At 37.0% G+C, this 24,436-nt stretch overlaps 1 protein-coding gene and 1 long non-coding RNA gene across 15 annotated transcripts; one reads left to right on the plus strand and one right to left on the minus strand.

Moving 5' to 3' along the window:
* Positions 1–16,714: 16,714 nt before the first annotated feature.
* Positions 16,715–19,025, plus strand: LOC126589809 (monooxygenase 2-like). The gene is made up of 5 exons (XM_050255225.1): positions 16,715–17,150; positions 17,411–17,473; positions 17,592–17,772; positions 17,902–18,127; positions 18,221–19,025. Exons 1-5 carry the CDS (start codon positions 16,927–16,929, stop codon positions 18,745–18,747), a joined length of 1,221 nt encoding a protein of 406 aa, XP_050111182.1. The 5' UTR covers positions 16,715–16,926; the 3' UTR covers positions 18,748–19,025.
* Positions 19,026–19,325: 300 nt separating this feature from the next.
* Positions 19,326–23,709, minus strand: LOC126589811 (uncharacterized). Of its 14 annotated transcripts, none has more exons than XR_007611937.1 (9): positions 23,608–23,701; positions 22,952–23,100; positions 22,123–22,839; positions 21,776–21,828; positions 21,286–21,339; positions 20,889–20,929; positions 20,142–20,518; positions 19,864–19,905; positions 19,326–19,626 (listed from the first exon to the last, which is right to left on the minus strand). It is a non-coding gene; the product is annotated as an uncharacterized LOC126589811 (long non-coding RNA). The 14 variants fall into 14 exon arrangements; XR_007611938.1 differs by having other exon boundaries at positions 19,326–19,678; XR_007611940.1 differs by lacking the exon at positions 19,326–19,626 and adding an exon at positions 23,199–23,277 and having other exon boundaries at positions 19,690–19,905; positions 23,678–23,708.
* Positions 23,710–24,436: the final 727 nt, after the last annotated feature.

Genomic DNA, 24,436 nt, shown 5'->3' on the forward strand with positions numbered 1-24,436 from the left:
ACACACAAAGTGTGTGAGAAACTTTTTTTATTTTTGTTTTTGAAATAGAAGGAGAGAGCAAGAGAGTGATAGAGAATGTGAGAGTGGAAAATTTTTTATTTTATATTTTTTTTAACTAGAAATATGTTAGGATTACATGTAGATAAGGTTTTGAAAAAAAAATCAGCAAAATTTGGTTGTGTGAAATTACATTTTTGTCACATATTTCTTATTCATGTTTTGTTTTAATTAGAGGGTTAAATTTGTAATTTCATAAAATTTTGATTGACAATGAGTATTGTATTAATTAGTAAAGATAATAAATATTGGCAACGCGAGATTGTTAAAGGAGGACAAATGACCATTTTGCGAAAATTACACAATAATGAACCAAAGAAATCACTTTGGAATTGGTAGAAATGAATGACAACTTTTTTTTTTTTTCCAAGTCGAAGGTTAGTCATGATAAAAACATATCTCTACTAATTCTTACGAAAATGGTAGGATTAACAGGGACAAATTTTCTTCACAAGTAACATTCAACTTGAATAAAATAAGGAAGTTATCATCCGTTTCTTCCTTCAAAATGCCTTCTATATAGTTAATAGTCATATCCAAGCCAACCCTCTCTAACAAACGATGACTCACAGACTTATCCGTGATCGTACAACCTTGGTTTCAAGATATGGAAGGAAGAAGCTTTGAGCTTGGTTTCTTCTGTCCAGGTAGTTCCAAGAAATGTTACTTGGGAATACGGTACAGGGTGTCAAGGACACCCCGGTGATCATAAACAACACATGAAATCTTGTGCTTGTGGATCAGAATGAAAGCTTCGTGGGAAATATTCATTGAAGAGCTATAGTAAACCCTAGAATCTAAGCTTTAGCAGTGATAGAGAGAGAGGAGACGAAAGATAAAGAACGAAGCTCGTATTGAACAAAATGATTCTCATTATTCTGTTCTGGGTTTAATTCCAGCATTATATAAACTTCATTAATCAAATAATCACAACAAAATAAGTTAGTTTAGTAACTAACAAACTCTATTGCTGAGTTGGCACTTGATTAACAGTATAATCACTTCTGATTATCCTCATGAATCTCTTATACATTGGCCTTGTATGGTATAGAAGATTGAATTCAAATGGATTTCTAATTGAAGTATGTTGAAAAAAGAAATTAAAAATTTGGAAAAATTATAGAGTAGTACGGTATTACTACTCCATTTGTGATCTTCCATTGAAAATTTGCAATGTGGATAACTCTTTTCACCCTTGAAATTACTTTATTTTAACTTTTAAATATGAAGCTATTAAATGTAACCTTGAATGAAAATTGAAAAAGAATAAGATTTTAATTAATGGAATAGAAAAATGAGGAATAACAATCTAATTTCTCATTGTTCTTAAATAGCATAGTATTATGTACGGAAATTGTTGAGATTATGAATCCCATATCGAAGAAACAAAGGACCTTGTATGTGCTTACATTTTGTTTTTTTCTTTTTCAGTTCGGTTTCATTTCGTTTGTTTCTTTAGCATCTTGATCTTTGCCAGACATCTGATATCAACTTTGTCCGCGACAAAGTGATCTGGCCGTTGTTTAAATCCTATGGTTGACATATAAATTAACAAATAATTTTTTTTAAATTCTCTTTTTGGAGAAAATTTTCATTGTGACCGGTATACTACGTGTTTTGATATAAGTAGTGGAAAAAAGAGGTTGGGATCTGATTCGTAGCAGTACTCTTATGGCATGATTACCAAACCGGAACGGAATGGCAAGAAACGGAATTGCATTCTTTTCCAGGCATTCAAGCTGTTTACTAACATTTTCGGAATGAAAAACAAGATGGGGTCCACTTAAAATTAGGAATTGGATCCCTAAATCTCCCAGAATCTAATCCCCTAGATGGTGGTGGTATTTGGATTCCAGGAAGAAGGCTCTTCCAGGAATCCAACTTTTATACCCAAATTGCCCCTAGATGGATGGGCTTCGAAGACTGAGTTGGTGGAATGGGTTGTCGTTGGCGAAGAACGGATTTGAAACTCATTCGGTGCCACATCTGCCAATTGAATGACACTTTAACACTTGGAATTGAAGCTGCAATGGTGGTGGATCCACTGCTATGGTGGTTATGGGGTATATTCCAGTGGCTGTGTGGTTGAGATAGATGGAGGGAGATGAGAAGTAAATGGAAAAATAAGAGGGGGGAAGCTGAAGACAATTGCGGTATGTGCAGTGCGGACCATGAAAGAAGATAGTTGGGGTATGAGATGGCAACGAGACTGCAATGCAACTGGACAAGGAAAGGCAGGGGGTGAAGGGCAGTGCAAGGAAAGGCAAGGAAAAGCAGGATGGGCTATGGAGGCATAAGGGGGTGGATTTGGTAATTGGCATGTTTGGAAAAGCAAGGGTGGGTAGAAAAGGGAATCTGATTAAGAAATTTAATTTAATTAAGATATAGATGAATTTTATTATATAAATTTAATTAATTAGTATGAAAATAATTTATTTATGTAAGGGCAATTTAGTAATTAATCTAGTTTTAATTCCAATTGAAGTGAATTAGTAAACAACTTATATGGACTCAACATCATTCCTACTCCTATTCCAGACAGTTTTAGTAAACAACTCCATCAGAAATCTGATTCTGATTCCACCTCATTTCAATTCCTCCTCAATCCAATTCCTCTCAATCTGATTACGGATTAGTAAACGCGCTCTCAAGGTTTATCCAGAAGACCGGGAATCAGAGTTCATGCTATAATCTCCAAATGCCAATCGAGCAAAAATTCCCCAAATTTTAGGGTTTCATGCTACAAGTAGAACAATGTTAAAGTAGGGAAGACCTACCTTTTCCTTTCTATATGCTTTTCCCTGTAGAACACGAAGATGCAGACAGAGAAGAGGCCACGAAGGATTGTGAGGACCGAGGAGGAGCACGAAGTGCGAGAGTGCAATGGACTGGAGGTGTAGGTGGATGAGGGGTTACCAATGGAGTGAGGGTGAGGAGGAGAACCCAGCGCTTGGGTCATATGATAAAAGTTAAACGACAATGACAAATGATGTCGTTTTTTAAAGATTATTCAGTTCAATTCTGTTTAGTTTTTGACCTCGAAACCGAACTAATAGATTGCGGTTTGGTTTTGGTTTTTGTAATTTGGCTTGATTTTTTTATTCAGTTTTTATTTTATTTTTAACTCACTTCTACTCACATTGATGAAAAAAAATATTGCATGAGCATATAAGGATGAAAAAAGTAAATTAAACTTTCTTCAGTGTTACTTATTTTTATTCTGTATTTTCTATTTTTGATTTAATTTTAAAGATGAAAATTGAGTGGTAAATCCACCTGTACAAAACTTTGAACACATGAAAAATATTGACTGGAGGTCATATGTTGCAGGAAAATTTTATTTGAACCTATGTAACTTCTTTCTACACCCAATTTACTCTCTTCACCCATATTGTTTTTTATTAAGGAATTAATATCTCTTTAAACCCAAATTTATTATCTAAATTATCCTCTGAAACCCAATTCAAAATATAAAGTTATCTTTATACTCATTCATTTTGTAAAATAACATCTCTAATTGAATGTTTTTTTTTTCAAAGGGCGTCCAAGCATTTCCATGGCTGCTTTGCTTTTTGTTTTGTTTTTTTATTTTTATTTTTATTTTTTTATGTTGATGCGCATAAGCAACAAATTAAACAATTGATCCACTTCTATTTATCAAGTAAGCAAGTTTATAATCTAAGAACATTGGTAAGAAGTTTCTCTTTAGAATTTTTCCAATTACGAGGCTTGCAAAAGTGTTTCTGGCATGTTTGAGTCAACTGATGCTGACCAAATAAATATTGTCTTTCGCAATCTGTCCACCTATCCCATTGCTAATACTCCAAGAGGACACATTCATTTGCTTGAAGTGCAGAAGAACTCTGTCAATCATCCCATATACTTCGTTGGAATTAGAGTGTAATTTGTCAAAAATAGTAATTTCATAAACCTCGTTGGCCACCTCAACGGAACTAGCCCCGGGAGGTTTCTGGACTCTGGTGCTCCTCATTTGCAGCTTCAAACAGGCAACATTTGCCCAATCACCAGTTGTAGCATAGATATTTGACAACATTGAAAACACTAATGTGGAGTAAAAAAAAATTAACAAAATTATGAAGGTAACATGTGAACTTTTGAGTTAAAAGGAAAAAATTACCCTCGAGGCATATTGGGATTCCTACACGCATGCAACAGACAATAACAGCTCAATCAAGGAAGAGTCAAAGGTGATCAAAATGGTATTTATTCAAATCCCTCTCATCACTCCTCATCAAATCCTTATTCAAAAAGGTAACTTCCAAAACTTCCTATTTAATTTGGGATTAATTACCATGTTAATTGCAAGATATTATTTCACATAATATCTTGCAATTATTCTCCAATTACACCATATATGGCCGACCACTATTCTCCAAATAGAGCCGGTCACTCCCCTATAAATAGCCCTATTATCACACTAAAAAGCTAAGTCATTTGCTACCCATAAACTCCTAAACACATTCTTTTCATAATTCTAACTTTGACATCGAAGATTCTTCGGCCAAAGTCCCCCCATTCATCATGGGCGCTTGAGGCTTTTGGCCTTAGTCTTAGGTGTTATTATTTTGCAAGTGCATTTTCGTCAAATGAGAAGATGGCGGAAATTTGCATCCACAAATTGGTGCTTTCATTGAAAGTTTGATTCACACGCTCGAAGATGACTCTCGCATTCAAAGTTTCTCATTTCTCGTTCGTTCATAAATTTTTCATACTTTCTTATTCCTATAATTTTTTAATTCTTTGAATAGAGGTAAAGGAAAAATATAATGACGGGAAATTCGGAAACCACGACGAACGAAACTTCTTACATTCAAAGATCTGGATCAAATGATGGAGGACGAGACGTAGCCCCACCACAACGATCCACGAGGCTGAACGCGATGGTAAGAGGAGCAACTTTACCACCATGGAGCACCACCACCATAGCAGCCATGGGGACCACTGTGGCAGTGGGGAGTGGGCCAGCTCATTGGTAGCAGGACCATCAGGCCACAACCCAAGAGGCGCAAGCCCTGAATGCAGCCCAGCTTGCTACCACTTCAGCAGCCCAGGCCCAGACGCCAGTAACAGCAGCTTGGCACACCCAAGCCCATGCCACAGAGCAGTGCCAAGCCCAGGCCCGTGCCTTAGAACAATCAGCCCAAGCCGTGCCTAGGAGAAAATAAGCCCAGCATACGCATGCTTCTGTGGCCCAACCCACGCCAGCGGTCCAGCCCGCTCCAGCGACCTGACTCGTTTCCAAGGTCCAACCTACTTCTGTGGCCCACCAAGCAATCCCAATGAGTCTAAAACCGGTTCAACCGTCCCAGCTTCAGATTTCTAGACCAACGACTAAACCGGGGGTATTTTCACCCCATTTTTTTCGCAGATTTGACATATCCCAACTCGAATCTCGCACCCAAAGTCCATTACACTTCCACTACTCAATGAGACGTATACCATCTAAGCTCCTCCACCCCAAATGGCAAACAACACTTGTCTCGACAAGTCATAAAGTTTACCAGCGCCCTCAAGCAGCAAACTACCTTGGTGAATCAGCTCTTGCAACGTACCGAGATGCAGCGTGCCCGAGACGAGGTGTCCTGGCGTAAGACAAAGGTAGACAATGAACTTCTCCAGCAGGGTCCAGGCAAACAGCCACTTGACCAGTCACGAACCAAGCATTCTGGCAGTGTACACTCCCAACTAGGCCCTCGAGATAGCGTATACTCTCTTCTTAGCACACGAATAAGCGTGCATTCTCGGTTAAACCCACGGACGAACATATATTCACGGTTAAGGCCACACTTCAATAATCAACATGAGCAACCTTTCAGGCGAAATGTTCATTCATGGTTAGGCCCGCAAAGAGCATCATTCACCTTACATTGGAGTATGCAATACGACAGACGAAGAAAACCAGTCACTCAATCCAATCAAGTTTCATTGGCAGCCTGTGAATAATTCGCTTGCCTGTTAGGAATGTACCACATGCACCGCAACCGCGACATAGATGAGCCGAGCATATGGAAGAGAAGCCTATACCAACAAGTCACGAACAGGGGTAGCCAGAAGCTCCGTTACCCCAATAGAGGAAAATTCAAGAAGAAGTTGAGAGGTTATTGATTGAACGATTATGTATTTACACTAGGATTCTCTGTCGTATTTACACTAGGTTATTGATCGAACAATCTGGCCCAAGCTAGCCCCAACTCTACGCTCATAAACGTGCCTACCTACTCCACGGCTCCCATCTGTCACCATGGCTCCTAATTATGCCGATCTTGCACCACGGCTCTTAGCCGTGCCGATCTTTCCCTGTGGCTTGTGTTGACCAAGCCCATGACACTCCAAACTTCAAAGCATCCAACGACAGAGCAAAAGACAAGGCTTTATTAGCAGCCTTTACTAGTGAAAGACTTAGCAGTGAAAAAGATTGCAATCCATTCAGATTCTCAATTGATCACTAACCAAGCCTTAAAAGGGCACATGACGAAACATCTAACGATGACGCAATACTTGAAGAAAGTTTGGGAACAGCTCATCACGCTTCCCACGTACACATTAAGCGAATTCCACAAACAGTTCGAAGTCTCAAGCAGATCGTCGAACAATACCTCACAGGCTGAGCATTATTTAAGTTGTCCAGTAGTCTAGTTTTCCTTAGCTACCCTCACAATAACGACTTCCATGCTCTCCAGTGCAAGAGGGTAAACTAATTCCTTGACACCCAATTAGGTCTGCTCTCTAGTGAGAGAAGGTAAACTAATTCCCCAACACCCATCTGAGTTTGCTCTTCAGTGCGAGACGATAAACTAATTACTCTCCAGTGTGATAAGGTAAACTAATTCCCTGACACTCATCTAGGTCTACTCTCCAGTGCTAGAGGATAAAATAATTGCTCTCTAGTGCAAGAAGGTAAACCAATTCCCCGACACCTATCTGGGTTTACTCTTCAGTACGAGAGGATAAACTAATTGATCTCTAGTGCGAGATGGTAAACCAATTCCCCAACACCATCTAGGTAAGCTCTCCAGTGCGAGAGGGAAAACCAATTCCCCGACACCCATCTGGGTAAGCTCTCAAACGCGAGAGGATAAACCAATTCTCTAACACCCATCTGGATCTTTATCACGTTGTGATGCGGGCCACCCAACTTAAAACATCGAATACTCGAATACTAGCTAAGCATCAAATGGTCAGGGGGCAGCATCCGACGACGAACTCAATAACTTGAAGCCGCAAGAAGCTAAAACTCATGGCCATAGTGACTCCTTGTGATCTTCAACCTTTTTCGAAGCAATGTGCTCAACCGATGGTTTTAAAGCTAAAAATTTTGCAAGACGCTTCAAGCAAGCAAAGTTTCAAGAAAAACAAAGATGGAGTAAAGTGAAATCAATTTATTAAATTTCTAGCAAATTGATAAATTTATACCAAGGTCGCCGAAATTCGACACAAGCTAAATAGAGCAGATTACTCATTTAACAGCTCAGATGACCTTGGGTTTTCCAGCAGCCATCATGCCTTCAACAGCCACTTTGCACTCAATAGTTTGCTCACCTGACACTTCAACTTCAGCAGCTCCGATCTTGGCAACACCATCTTCGATTACTCTATCTACGGTAGCTGATAAATCAAACTTAAGTAGTTTCTTCATTCTTGATAAACTGCACAACTGTGGCAGCCCAAATCATGGCTTCTGCCACACCACTTCCTCGACCTATGCTTAGCCAGCCCTTGGTTCCAGCCAAATCGAGCAGCCCAAGTCGTGGCCCTTGCCACACCACTTCATCGCCCCATACTAAGCCGACCCTCGGCCTTTGCCAGCCGACATGCCACACCACCCCGATGGCTGCCCCACGATAGCACCACCTAAGAAAAAGACAAAGAAAATTAATTTTTTTTTCTTACCTTGGTGCAACACGGAGAAGACAAAGAAATCAACGGAAGACAATTCTTTGCACGAGAAAACGAAGAAGAATGCTAGGGGAGGGGGAACAAATATCCCCTAACTCCTCTAGCTTTCTCTCTTTCTTGTAGGGATAAATAATTGCCCTCTGTAGTTGATTTAATCCCCTACTTAAGGTAGGCTTAAATAGGTTTTCAAGGCGATTTATTTTTCTTTCCTAGAAAAATCTAATTCCAAGTCCAAGTGGGAAAAGTTGGAGATCTTTACACCTACTGCCTTTTCCTGCGAGTGGGCTAGCAGGTGTGGGGGCATTTGTGGAGCCAAAAATAATCAAGAAAAATATGTAGGTGACACGTAGACTTTTGGGTTAAAAGGACAAAATTATCCTCGAGGCACACCGGGATTCCCACGCGCATGCAACGAACAATAACGGCTCAATCAAGGAAGAGTCAAAGGTGATCAAAATGGTATTTATTCAAATCCCTCTCATCACTCCTCATCAAATCCTTATTCAAAAGGTAACTCCCAAAACTTCCTATTTAATTTGGGATTAATTACCATGTTAATTGCAAGATATTATTTCACATAATATCTTGCAATTAGTCTACAATTACACCATATATGGCTAGCCACTATTCTCCAAATAAGGTCCGCCACTCCCCTATAAATAGCCTTATTATCCCACTAAAAAGCTAAGCCATTTGCTACCCACAAACTCATAAACACAAAAATTCATCATGGGCGCGTGAGGCTTTTGGCCTTAATGTTAAGTGTTATTACTTTGCAGGTGCATTTTCTTCAAGGGAGAAGATGGCGGAAATTTGTATCCACAACTAAGATTTAAAAAACCAAAAAGACCCTGCAATTAAAGGAAACCAATTATCAACTTTTCCATCAGCAAGTAGTTGTAAATTGCTTGTCTTGATTCGAAGAATTACAGAAATATTGTTGTAGCTAGTTCACCTTTTCACATTACCAACTTTTCCATCGTGAGTTCTAAACTTAAAACATGATAGAAAATAAACTAAAGAAAATGAAATTTCAACATACCTATCAAAACATTTTTAATCATCTTCAAGAGCCACAACATCATTGGTGGCTATATTTTCTAGCCTTCAAAGTTGCTTAAATTGATCAACATACCCCTGGTGTCACATCCTGACCCGGGCTCCACCACATCTCGGGCTCAACTCCATCGTAGCACGATATTGTCCGCTTTGGGCTCCGACCAAGCCCTTACAGTTTTGTTTCTAGGAACTCACGCAACGCAAGCAAAACTTCCAAGCGGGTCACCCATCCTGGTAATGCTCTGGCCCCTTTCTCGCTTAATTTTGGGGTTCCTAGGGAACCCCAAGACAGTGAGCTCTCAAAAAGCCTCGTGTTAGGAAGAGGTGGGCATGTACATATAAGGCATAGATGATCCACTCGCTTGGGCTATGTGGTGACACACCCCGTCCCGAATGAGGGCATGCTGGTTACGTCACGTCTGCGGTTGATTCATTATGTCACCTGTTATATTGATGCATCTTTATTCTGTTATTGACGCTTATGGCATGGCATACTTTCTGGTTTTGATAAAGATTTGTGAATTGAGATATTTGAAGATTTATATGCATATTATATACTATTTTTCTGGGAAAGTATACAGGTTTTACAGCGAGGGGTAGAAATGTTATTAACTGAAATATTTTCGAAAAGATTTGTTTTACTAACCCACTCAATCTTGTTTTGTGCCCCTCCAGGTTCTAGTTAGCAGTGTTGGTGGCTCACGAGGATTCCCACGGTGTTCTGACAGAATTCACAAAAGTAGGACTTACCCTCGGGTGTTACATCTTAGTAATTGTATCTTTAAAGCTTCTGGACTGTGTAAATGGTTACGTCACTCTCACGTGACGGCCAGCATGCCCTCCTTCGTCACTTAGGGGGCCAACGTCCTCGTCAGCACACCCAGCCAGGGATTGGCTCTGATACCAAATTGTTACATCCCGACCCGAGGCTCCACCACATCCCGCGCTCGACTCCGTTGTAGCACGATATTGTCTGCTTTGGGCCCCGACCACGGCCTCACGGTTTTGTTTCTGGGAACTCACGCGGGCAGATGATCCTAGTGGGTCACTCATCTTGGGAATGCTCTGGCTCATTTCTCGCTTAATTTCGGAGTTTCTACGAAACCCGAAGCCAGTGAGCTCCCAAAAGGCCTCTTGTTAGGAAGAGGTGGGCATGTACATATAAGGCATAGAGGATCCACTCCGTTGGATGATGTGGGATCTAACACCTAGTATTGGCCACATTCAATAGAAAAACTTGTTTTTCTCTATCAGCGCTATTAGGGTTTTAGCCAAAATGAATGTAGGATAAACAAATGGTGATGCTAGGGTTTAATTATAGTGTGTGGGTTTATTGATAAATTTGAGTTTTATTATTAATTTTATTTTGTACTTAATAGTAATTATGCGATAGGGTAAAATAGACAATTAACATTTAAAATTTAAAAGGAGATGATATACCCACCCATCAACACTATTTCTCCACCCACTTTTTAATGATATTTTTAATGACAACTCTAACCTTTTGCAAAATGATTTATAAGGCCATCTTTAACTATTTTATTCTTTTATTGTTGTATTAAATTCTGAAAAATAGAAGGAACAAAAACATGAGCCCAGCAAGTTGAAACCACCGCACACAGCACCAACCAAATTGAACCCACCGTTTTCCTAATCTGTTATGTCAATTCCTTCCCATCCATTCGAAATCTTCATCAAACACCATAGACCCATTACAATTACCTTAAGAAACCTTACTCCTTTTCTTTTTCTCTCATACCCATTTATAGTTTCGGCAATCTGTGTGGAACTGTGCTCAGTTCATCTAATTGACATGGTTTTGATACCCATTTTCTACGATTAGTCCTCACTTGAGTTGTAATTGCAGAGAACGACTACAAGGTCGACCGAGGATGTTGCTCATCCTCATAGTCTTGATTAAATTAGAGACAGAGTTGGCTGACGGTGAGAAGGGGGTTGCTTGCTGTCGAGTGGGTGGATGTGTGGCAGTTGCTAATTTTCTTTGTAAGGGATAGTTTAGGAATATCAGTGGGTGGGAAAAAAGTGTTTTTCATTTTTACCTTTTGAGTGGGGTGGGAAAATAAGATGGGGTGGGGAAATAGGATTGTGGGGTGGGTCTAGTAGCTCTCTAAAATAATAATAACATGTTTCATTTTATAGAAAAAGAATTTTCAACCCCTATTCCATTTCTCTCGCCCTCTTGCTTCTCTCTTCGGTTTATCTCTTCTCGCCTTCTACATCGACTGCTATGGCTTCTTCACCAACCGCCACCGTCTCTCTCTCATCCCCTGTTTACCATTTTAGTACATAAGTTCTCTCTCTTTGTCCCTAATAAACGCCATGCACATGATGGCACTTTTTAGGCATCATAGAATTGTTTTTTATGGCATTTAACCAACGCCATGAATCTCTCTCTCTCTCTCTCTCTCTCTCTCTCTCTCTCTCTCTCTCTCTCTCTCTCTCTCTCTCTCTCCGAATCTGGAGTTCCACCCATCTCACTCTCTTCGAATCTGGAATTTTTCTTCGGAGTTCATTCGCACATGCGCTCATAAATTCTTGCTATCTTCTGCAAAGGAACTGAAATGTAGAGGAAATGAAATTTTGAACTCTCTGAATTGAAATTCCTTTATTATTTGAATTTGAAATCCCGACTGTGGTGGCCATTTTTTCCCCCAAATCAATTCAAATAAGCTTGAATTTACCTGAGTAGGGTTTGATTACTCTGCATATTATTCTATGCAAATGATATCGTCTAATATTGGAGTACGATCATGGTGATTGCAAATTTTGGGTTTGTTTTATTAGATTAGGTCCCATCCAATTTTCGAGGCATCTCATTGTAGTGCATTCAAAATTTTTCAGAAATTTTTGGAATTTGGATATAGAAAATTTTTACAAAATATTTGTTTTATTAGGTTAAGTTCCATCCAATCATCTATTTTGTCCTCTTGGTAGTGAAAATGGAACAATGGAACTGTGGCGAAGGTTATTTTAGGAATTATAGTGGGTGAAAAAATAGGATTTCAAAATTTTAAACTTTTATAGCGGGTGTAAATTATAACGTGGGTAGAGAAATAAGACAATGAGGTAGGTCTATCATCAGTCTTTAAAGTGGCCTATTTTTTGGACATGAAAAGACAATCGTGCACTTTTTTATACAAATATTTTATATTTTATTGTAGGCCTATTTAACTAAAGAATTATTAAACGGAAAGAGAGGTGCGGCAAGCAAGATAGAGAATTTGGTGAAGTATGAGGTGTGTATATCTTATTCTATCGTGTCTCTATTTATAGTAGTAGAAAGGTAAATTTCTTACCCAATAGGTATTACAACTTAAACAAGATGCTTCCTAAAAGATATGGTAGAATTCCTGGTGTGGAAACCAGACTTGTGGCCAGGGGAAAGCTAAAATGTCTCTGTGAGTCTTCCCGGCCTCCGGAAGAGGTGGATAACCGTGGCTTGCCACCAGTTGTCTTCCTTTAAAAAAAAAATAATTTTGTAAAATTTACACAATTACACTCCTAACTTTTTTTTTGGTAAAGAATTACATTCCTAACTTAATTAAGACTGCAACATATTCTTCATAATAAAACAATAAATTAATTTCAAACTCGTTATTTTCTGTCTCTCTCCTCCTACACTAATTAGAACTGATGAAAGGAATTTTATTGGAAATTCATGCATTACGAAAAGGGTAATACTAGTTAGATTAAATTTGTAAACAAAATATGCAAACTAAATGATGTGTTATCAATAAAAAAAACATACGTTAATCAACATTTAAGTAATAATATAATCATCAATTTTTATGTCATTATCCTTTCCTTTCGCTTAATATATAATATTCCCTCTATTTATAGCAAAATATCTTTGTTTAAAAAACTAAATATCTAAAACTATACCAATGTCTGTAAAGATCACTCCTGCTTTCTTCTTAAAAAAGCAGTAATGCGTTACCGGTCAATTGATTCTTCTCAATTATGAAACTACAATATTGTCTTTTGAATTTGGGGTGTATATATGCTTATTTCTCTTTCAAATTTCGTCTTTAAATACCCCATCAATTTTATTTAAAAAAATACTTTTATACTCAAATATGAAATTACCGGGCTTAGTGATTTCTTAAAAGAAAAAAATTATTTTCTTTAAACAGTCATAGAATTTTGAAACAAACAACGTGTTAACCCAACAAGAAACCAGTTAAATTTTATTTCACCATGCTTTTTTTAAATTTCACCATGCTTATCTAAACTACACATACATAGCATGCACAAACCCAGTAACAGTGGCATACCAAAACTGATGTGGGTCGGGCCAAGGTTGTTTTTCCTTCATGTGTTGAAGGTTTCTCTTGTAAAAGTCTTTAATATTCTCGTCTCTTTATTTTATTAATTTATTTTCTACTGGGTCGTAGGATTGATGTGAGATCCCACATCGCTCATGGGAGTGAATCATGTAAGCCTTATATACATATTCTCATCTTTACTTAACACGGATGAACTTGTCTGTTGAATTTGTTTTTCTCAATTCATCCGTGTTTTCAAAGATGCCAAAGAAAAGAATAACTAACATGTTGGCGAAAGCAAACTTGATGTTCGCCACTTGGAATTCTACGTTTTAGACTTGGAGTCGCACACCGAAGAGGGTTGGGGACCGGGTCGGGATGTGACAATTGAAACTGTACTTCAATTCCTCCATCTGAACAATTTTAATTAGTTGAACTTGTTTGTTGAATTTATTTTTCTCAGTTCATCCGTGTTTTCAAAGATGCCAAAGAAAAGAATAACTAACATGTTGGTGAAAGCGAACTTGGTGTTTGCCACTTGGAATTCTACGTTTTAGACTTGGAGTCACACACCGAAGAGATTTTTTAGTGTACTGAAAAGTCAAATGTGATAATACAATTGATTATAAATTTGAAAAAAAAAATTACAACTAATTATATCATGATACTTGATATACTCGATCGTGTTCTCCTACACTAAATTTTATTTCCACGCATTAAACCTTCCCCCAAAAAGACAACATTGAAATTAATTTCTTTTGAAATTTTTACTTTTTCGTCACTTTTGAAATTTCTTTCTTCACGAAAAGTCTCATTCCGCGTGTTGATGATAAGAATTGCTTGTATAATGTCATGTTCAAATCGAAAAACTTTAGATGTCAATTTGGAGAACGTCCCTTGAATTAACGATACTTGAGATGATAGATATGAAAGCATAGCACAACAAAAAAGGAATTTCGCTTGCCCACGTTTTCTTGTGCAGTGTTAATTCTATTAATTTAGGGTGTTGCTATTCAAATGTTTATTTTTACTTCTAACACATTCTTATTAATTTTTTGTCATTGATCATCTTTAATTCATTTGATCCGACAATAAAAAATTGAGAGGGATGTGTGAGAGATCAAAATAAGTGTGTGAACGATCCGACAATAAAAATTTGAGAGGGATGTGTGAGAGATAAAAATGAGTGTGTGAATATCAGCACTCTTAATTTATACTGATTTCTGTCTTCAATAATTATATAAAACAAACAAAGGGAAAACTTGATATAAGTCCAATTTTTTTAGTCCATAGTAGGAATAGTCCAATTTATTAAAATAAATCCAATTCTTTAAATTTAATTATTTAATTATCAATAATTATCTATTCAATGATAAGATTTATTATAAAATCAAATTTCTTCCTAATTATCTCTTTGATTATTTCTTTTTATTTATTTATTTTTGTTATTTCTTGTTCTTCCTCCTGCTTTAAACCTCATTTATAGATTTTATTTTTAATTTTTATAATCAACCTATATCATAGGTTAATTATTTTTATGTATCTAAATGACAGATTCTTTTTTATAATCAATGTGTCGCAGATTAATGTGTCTTGCTTGTAGGTATATTATGTTTTTTCCTACCTTTTAATTAGGTTTCATATCTCGCTTACCGGTGTAATATACATTCATATATTTGTTACTTGAGTTAAGAATGTTTTGTAGATAATTTATGTTAGTATATTAGTTTTTTTGGTTATAAGATATTAATTAGATTTTTGGAGTTGAAAAATGCATAATATTAGAAGATTTTAATTGATTTTTAATATTTAAAAAAATATAAAACGAGTATAAAAGAAATAAAAACATGTAATTAGATAACTGGACTCACTCCTAAAAACTATCTATATTTTTGGACCTAGATCTAAAAGCCCCTAAAACATAATATGTAGGTGACGCAAACCAAATATGGTTATAGTTTGACGCTTTACTTAGATTTTGTCCACGCTGGACCAAATGTAAATACGTAGAGTAAGTGTTATTTCTTGAGAGTTTTAACGAAACACTCCCGGTATTGTTCACTTTAACGAAAAACCACATTTTTACCTTTTCCTAGTATTATTCACTACACTTTTATTTGTCATTTTTCATTAAAACTAAATATTTTTTTAACTTTTCATTAGTTTTCCTTTATTTCTTTTCAAATGATGTAGCAGTTTTCAATCTTGTATTATTTATTAAATAGACACTCTTTATTTTAACTAAATTTGGGTTCCAAAATTTTTAGAAATTATTGTGTAATACAGCATAGAGAAATTTTATTTAAACCAATGTAATCTCTTTATACACCTAATTTAAATTGAGAGCTACTAGACCCACCCCACAATCATATTTCCCCACCCCACTCAAAAGGTAAAAATGAAAAACACTATTTTCCCACCCACTGATATTCCTAAACTATCCCTTACAAAGAAAATAAGCAACCGCCACACATCCACCCACTCGACGGCAAGCAACTCCCTTCTCATCGTCAGCCAACTCTATCTCTAATTGAATCAAGACTATGAGGATGAGCAACATCCTCGGTCGACCTCGTAGTCGCTCTCTGCAATTACAACTCAAGTAGAGGACTAATCGTAGAAGAGGGGTATCAAAACCACGTCAATTAGATGAACTGAGCACAGTTCCACATGGATTGCCCAAACTATAGATGGGTATGAGACAAAAAGAAAAGGAGTAAGGTTTCTTAAGGTAATTGTAATGGGTCTATGGTGTTTGATGAAGATTTCAAATGGATGTGAAAGAATTGACATAAGAGATGAGGAAAACGGTGAATTCAATTGCTGTGTGCGGTGGTTTCAACTTGTTGGGCTCATTTAATACAAAAATAAAAGAATATAATAGTTAAAGATGGCCTTATAAGTCATTTTGCAAAATGTTAGAGTTATCAAGTATCATTATAAAGTAGGTGGAGAAATAGTGTTGGTGGGTGGGTATATCATCTCTCTTATTTTATTAAAAGATGGGTTTGAAAATATGACAATGAGATGGGTTAGTACCACTCCATTTTAAATGACAGTAATTGGGATTCTTTTTATGTGGCTATTATTTTCTCTATCGTATTTACACTAGGATTCTCTGTTGTAACTTCTATATATGAATAAATCCAATGAGTCATAATTCAACCCTCACATTTCCTTTTTATTAATCCTCTTCAAGTTTAATGGTTTCATTGACCTAAAAAAAGTTCAAATGGTCTCTGTTTGTGGAAGGTTTGTTTGTGATTCCAATCTGGATTCGGAAATATACAATTCCAAGTGGCAAACACCAAATTCACTTTTGGTATGAAGCGTATAGAATTTTCAATCTTCTATGGATATTTTCATATTATATAAACACAAATGTTCATTCCTTTTTTTTTTTTAACCACAAATGTCCATTATTCGATCTTCAACAATTTTAGTCTCTTTCTTGGCTGCTTCTGCTTCTTCACATTGCGTCTAATATAAAGCATCATATTCGCTTTTGGCATTTTACCAACTAGTCGGTACATTCTTCTGCTAGAGAGAGAGAGGGAGAGAGAGAGAGAGAGAGAGAGAGAGAGAGAGAGAGAGAGAGAGAAGATCGATGATGGCAAGAGTGGAGGATGTGGTGATAGTAGGGGCAGGAATAGCAGGGCTGGCGACTGCCGTGGCGCTCAAGAGAGCTGGAGTTGAAGCGCTGGTATTGGAGAAATCAGACGGCCTCAGAGCCACCGGTGCAGCTTTAACCCTCTTCCCCAATGCTTGGTGTGCCCTTGATGCCTTGGGTGTTTCCCAGCACCTCACTTCTCTTTATGCTCCAATCAAAAAGTGAGTGCTCGAATCTTCTCCTGATGTATCATACTAGTTTAAAATCTCTCTTTATTCGAAAGGAATAACGAAAAGGAATGTTTGGATGCACAGTCAGTGAGACGGTACATATTTATACATGAAGCTGATCGCTGGTATAATTATAAGCTGAAAGTCAGTGAGACTAATACAACTACTGTAACGAATTTCTAACGAAGTCAATCTTAACCACATTAACCATGTTGTTTAAAATGAAATTCAACTTATTTATGTTATGTCAGGGGGTATGTAACTGACATTGATACCGGAGAAATCCAAGAAGTTTCTTTCGCCGCATCCAATGGGTAAGCAAACCATAGTATTGTTTATTTGTTCAGTTTTACTGCTGGTATGTACTGCATTAGGAATTTAGGAGAGCAGATTGCTGACTTGAATGTTGTCAATCTTTTACATGAAATTTAGAAACGACCCAGTTGGACCAAGGTCAGTAAACCGAAAAGCTTTACTCAAGACTTTGGCAGATGAGTTGCCACCAAATTCAATCCGTTTTGCTTCAAAGCTTACTGCTATCGAGACCCAAGAACACGAAGGCTCGTCCATTTCAGTTATTCACATGGGAGATGGGACAATAATCAAAGCAAAGGTATATAGAAACCAAAATACACTGTTTATAAGTAGTAGAATGAGAGAGTCACTCGTGGAATGCAGTACTTTAAGCTCTCTTTTTCTTTTCCTTTATATTTTGTTTTAATTGGATGATCATCAACCACAGATTCTGATAGGCTGCGATGGGATTCACTCAGTGGTTGCCCGCTGGTTAGGACTTGCCGAACCAGTGTATTCAGGTCGATGGGCAGTTCGTGGCTTGGCTGTGTTTCCTGAAGGCCACCGATTGGACTATAACGTGCAGCAATATGTAGGACTTAACAGAAGGGCTGGTTTTGTTCCCCTCAACGACAAAGAGATCTATTGGTTCTTTGGCACATCTCCGGCTAAAGGTTCAAGATAAACCATTCCCTTTGTTTTAATTGATACCGACAATAAACTGAACACTTATCAAAACACCACGCTTGCTTCTACTGTTAATGTAGGGACAGATCTTGGGGATGAGCCGGAAGTTATAAGACAAGAAGTGATTGAGAATTATGCCAAGGACCTTCCTCCTATATACCTAGACATTGTGCAGCACTCTGATCTTTCAACATTATCATGGGCTCCGTTAATGTTCAGGTACCCGTGGAATGTAGTATTCGGGAACCTAGGGAAGCAAAACATCACGGTGGCTGGTGATGCCATGCACCCCATGACACCTGATTTAGGACAAGGAGGTTGCTTGGCATTGGAAGATGCCGTGGTCTTGGGTAGATACATAGGGACATCATTTGTACAAAATGGACGACTCGTGCCAAAAGAGATAGATAGTGCGATAGGGAAATACGTGGAAGAAAGAAGGTGGCGTGTCGCGCTGTTGACTGCAGGATCATATTTATCCGGATGGGTGCAGCATTTAGGGCCTGGATGGGTGAGGAAGTTCTTGAGGGATGCCATATTTTACAGGTTTATTTTCACTAAACTTGTTAAACTTTCACATTATGATTGTGGAAAACTTGATTTCTAGCTAGGGCATTTCGTTGTCCAAAAGAAAGAAGACAATCAAGATTCCCTCCTCTACGGAATTAAATTATTGATGGCCTTTCAACAAGGATCAACGAGAGACAGGAATCTAGGGAGAACAGAGAAGATTTATGGAACCTATTAGCTATAACATAAATTAATACTTTCACATATTGCTGCTTTGTTGTTGATGTAGTGCATTTTGAACAGTAGTTGATAGCAAGGCATATTGATGTAGTCTGAGATGAATACCTAAATAAGCAGTATATACTTTGTGGAGCCTCCAAACGCGTAATGGATAATTTGTTGATAGAAAATGTTTGATTATACATCTGAAGACGAACTTGCTTCTTTACGATAAAGAAGCCCAGATTGTTTAGGATGATCCAATGAACCATTACTTCCCAAGATTATAACTACAGACGTGCATCGACTACAAAGAGAATGCAACGTAACACTTACGATAGAGAACGCAAATCTCCAAAACTTTTACCAATCACTTCCAAAGGCCTTCCTTAGTTCTACACCAAAAAATACGCCCGCGTGTTGCTGCAGGAACCAGCTATTTCAGGCGTAATCAGATGAATAAAACACATTTTAAGTTGAATAAATTCAACACAATTTTGAAAAAACAAAGGAATACATGAATGAATGAAGTCGATAAGACATGCAGCTTAGCTTTTATATACATTCAACTGAGCTGACATGTAAAGACATTGTAGAATTAGTAGAACGAAACTTATCGTCCTTGATCACAAACACGTGGTCGCCAAAAATGTTCTGTTACCATAAGAAACAGAAGAAACAAAAGGAACATGCAGTTCACACATAATTTGTCTTTGTAGTTAAAGCTAGCAAAATATATGTCCTGTAAGGCAAGCACCTATTTTAGCAGTTAATACAAAACATAGAAAGTGGATACCACCCAAAGCATCCTTTGAACAAATTAAGAAATTCAAATAAAATTAAACACCCAAGGAAATAATAAACACAGAAAAGATATGCTTGAACTGTTAAGCAAATCAAGAATACTAACATAAATAAAGATATGCTTGTACCGTTAATCAAACCAACAAAAATAAAAAACAATTAACAATGTGAGAAACGACAGCAAGGATACCAGCAGCAGGCACAACCTTCTCCGATGAAGCCATTGGAGCACCTGAATCGGCAACGAAGAAACAGAGAAATCAATCTCCAATCACCAAACAAAGATTCAAACCCAAAACTGAATAATTTATCATAAAATTCACACAATTGATTCGAGTGCTTCCATTGAACTCTTAGGAGATCACAACATCTTTTCAGTAATCGGGATAAAATAAATTCAAAATACAAACACATTGCAATGAACGAAGACGAAACAACTGTAAGATCGAAAGCAAAAGTGAAACTGACCAATTCTTTTTTACTCTCCTCTAATGTTTCAAGTAAACCCTTCTTTTAAGCTTCTACGTCATTTTCGGTTTCAACTGTCGTCTTTGGGTCACCAATGGATTCATCTGATTGACCAGATCGACTGGCATCCAATGCCGTTTGTGCATTTTCGAGTTCATATCTCAAATTCCTTTCATTCTCTTCCATCTCCTGATAACGTATGTCGTACCCAGTGCACAAGGCTCCCATTAACAAAAAAACGATATACTCAAGTCTCACCATTAGCTTCCTCTTCAGCAAATCTTCTTCTAGAATTTTCTCTTGTATTTTATTTTCAAACGATATTGCCCTTCATATTCAGCATTCTCTTCCTGCAATGTTACCTCCCTCAACTGTGTCTGTCCACAAATGCAAATGGGAACTATTAAGAAAGATTAAAACATCGCCTTTTTTATACTCCAAACTTAAACTACACAACTCCATAGCCAAAAATAAACAATCACATAAAACCAAGATAGCAAACAGAGAAAACGCATTAAATCAAGTACATCCTTGAATTTTTTAGCATAAAGAACAAATTTTAGATACAAAATATATTGCCGCAAAGCGAATACTAATAAGCTTTCAGGAGTGCAAGTTGTCCCCTAAGCAATTCTTAAGCCAATGTAATTGGCTTCAGAATTCTTGGTTCTCTTCACATAAATTTTTGGTTATTGTCATTCGATTCTGCCGGCTTCTGAACTAAAGCATTCTGAAGTAGAATTGCACCTTAGGAAGCCACTGAGCTATCATCTCCACTTCAGTTGTATCTGAGCAATTTAAAATGCCATCAGCCATCTCTAATTGTGACAATTCATTCAACTTAATTTGGTTATCATTTATATCCTAAATCAAACTAAAACTTTATCCCACGAAATTAAACTTCTATCGCATCCAATTAAACTACCACAACAACATACTGACAAAGTGAACATGGAAATTCATATACCATTTGACAATACCAAATCAAGAAATTTCTAAAGACCAAAGACAGATCCTACAAAGCAGAAACCCTATCTCATATGCATTAAAATCATTGACAAATTCTTGGTGAATCATCATAAAATTAACCCAATTTCTCAATTCCAAAAACAGGAAAGATTAAGAAAGGGTTCTGAGTTCTCACCATAACCAAAATAAACATATCGTTTCAGTTTGAACTGAGGTCAATTTCGGTCATCTGCATTAACAGAAACAATAACTTCTGTCAGTGCATTCAAACCAAACCCATAAATCAATTCCTAAAATCAACTGCAAATCACAAAGTTACCCAAAAAAATCCCACAAAGAACCAAAATACATGAAAATTACTATATTAGCACTCCCTCCACCCCAAAATCAGAAAATTTGAAATTAGAGTTCGATAACATTGTACTTAGAAAGCAAGGAATCGATAATTTAGGTGGTTTCCCAGGACAATAATGAGCTTGCAGAGATCATATTCATACATGGATGCACAAATACACACACTACAGAGACCATTTGATGAAAAAATAAAAAATAGAGATGCTCAGAGATTCAACACACACTATACATAGATCCATGACCTAGAATTTCTCAGATCCAGTTGAAATTAATAAAATAAAATAAAAAAATTTAGGGACATGAATTTATACCTCTGACAATCTGAGCTCCATTCCCCTGATTCCTTCGCCGGCTTGGTGCAAACCTGAGGAGATCGGCAATTAAGGATAAGAAAGCAGGCGACGGTGGTTTAGTTTTTTTGAGAGAAAATTCGAGTGAAAAGAAAAAGGAGAAGAAGAAGGGGATGCCCCTTCCCTTCTCAGATCGTCAATAACATCTGAAGTACTAAACACCCATACACTATATTTACACACATACGCTAATCAGCACTCATAACATATCAATGGTCCAACAATTATGGAGCTCGAAATTTATATAAGAAAGGGCCAATCAAATCATAAATTAAAATGAAAATATGTACGTAATTAAGAATTATTACTTGCTGAGTCAGTTCCTTCTTGTCACTTCAAGTATTCTTCAATTCAAACCAATTCGATCAAACTGCCTCACCCAACAAAACAAAAAATAAATAAATTAAAAAGAAAATCAGGGGAACTAAATTAAATATACACTGACCTACTTTCTGGCAAGAAAACCCAAAAAGAGCGATTAAATAGCAGTGCACAATGACGGAATTTCTATGAAAAAATATGAATGAGTTCTCGAGGTTCCTGATATCATTAGAAACTATTTATGTGTCAAGAAAATCCATTATTCAAACTGCAGACAGGTTACAAAAATCTGACAACTTATGAATCGTCTCTTGAGCACCTAGGAGTGGGTGGATCCTGGTCTTGAAATATGATGTTTTAAAGAACTGATCAACATGAAAATCAGATGTCAAAGCAAAGTAGACAACCAATCATGACTATGCTTAAAAGAAACGAAAAAAGATATGGCAGGAGAAAAAAAAATGTACAAGTAAAGTTTCAGCAGCAACCTCAAAACATTTATCAGTTGAAGCATGCGTTTCTAATAAATGCCATCTCAACATCCAACATTTACACAATTCCATAGCACACAACAATCCAAAAACAGATCAAACAGTTAGCAAATGTCTGAATTAATAATTTGACCATTAAACTAAACGAATCCGGTGATTTAATGCAAATATGGACACATTTGTAGTACCTTCATCACGTGAATAGTTCCATATCTGTAACAGAAAAACAAATTTTGATGCATCAGGATAATGTTCAAGGAAATGTAAATATTTCCCCAACAAAGCATATCAAAGAAAAGGTAACAGAAAATGTAAAATTTGGCACCTTTATTGTTCGTAACAGCAGGATGGCATTAACTTTCAATCCTGGCACAAAGCCAACTGTCAAAAGGATGTCATAGGTCACATCACATCCTTTGCTGGTACAGAGCAATCTTCATCACTTCCATCACCACAAACCTCTCTCCACTTAACCTAAACAATCACATTTCATCCGAAATCAGTAAAGACTTGAACTTGCTGCAAATTAATAAACAAAAACCCGGCAAACACGAAAAACACAACCACAAAACCTCTATGAATTCATGGGTAAGAGCATCTCTTCCAAAAATTCCACTTAAAGTAGAAATGATGAATGGAACACTGGACATTCTAAGGTCAAGTAAAGTACTTCAGAATAAGATAAAGAGAAGTAAGATTCACAAATCTTGGAATACATAAAAAAGGGCGGCAAGACAAAATTGCACTATCCCCATTGAAACCTACACTGACATTCAAAGGTAACATTTGGATTAAAGACAAAATTTAACACCTTCTCGAGTTTAACTAATTTAAAGCGGCAAATATATGCAATTCCTCACGGATTCCAAGACTACATTCAAAGTTTAATCAAATATAATAATCATATTGCTTTGACATTTTATTCCAATTAATTTAAGGGAATGAAAGCCAATCACTTTGCAAATGCCACATGAAACATACCATATGGGTTTAAATTGCTACTCCATACACTTCACATAAATAATAGATTCCAAATCCAGTCCAAATTCACCTGTGGCAACTGTGGTTCCTTTGATCCTGAAATAACAACTATGAGGAGTAAGGCCAAGGTTAATACCAGGACGTAAACAGGGATACAAACATAGACCATAAAAGAGAATATAGAGCATTTTCTCTATCATTTCTCTATCAAGTGTAGCATGTAATTATTTATTACCACATAGTTGGTGCAAAATATTTGATAAAAATGAATAGGCTAAGTATGGGAAAACTTCACCACCATTAATTCAAAACAGTTATTTAAAAGGAAATTCAAAATAAAATAAAAAAACAAAAGAACTCGCCTGGCAAATCCTTCTCCAGGATCTTCCACTCTTCCCGAATTCTCTTTGCCACAGACACAATCGTCGGAGTTTGGGAACCGAATCCTTTGTTTGGAACTGTTGCAGAAGTGACCGACTATCAGGACCACGGCATCTTCAAGGGCTGCGGGCAAAGCAAAGTTGAGATAAACAACAAAGAACTACAAAGATTTGATCTTTATTAATTTAATGAAAAAACCAATTCATATAAAACAACAGTTTCCACCACCATATTCATTTCAACAGCAAGAACAGAAACCGCATATAAAAGAAATTTAAAAAATTGAAGAAACAGAGGTAATAACAATACCAAATCCAGGCCCATCGGGTCCCGCGCAGTGTAATCTGCTTCTCTGAGACCATTTGTTCCATAAAATCTGACGCCTTTGAGCTCCAATCTGTGCGAACACTTCCAGAGCTTGAAGGAGTGCAGTGAAAAATGGGTTTAG

The sequence above is a fragment of the Malus sylvestris genome, chromosome 11 (assembly GCF_916048215.2).
Source record: "Malus sylvestris chromosome 11, drMalSylv7.2, whole genome shotgun sequence".
NCBI classification, from domain to species: Eukaryota; Viridiplantae; Streptophyta; class Magnoliopsida; order Rosales; family Rosaceae; genus Malus; species Malus sylvestris.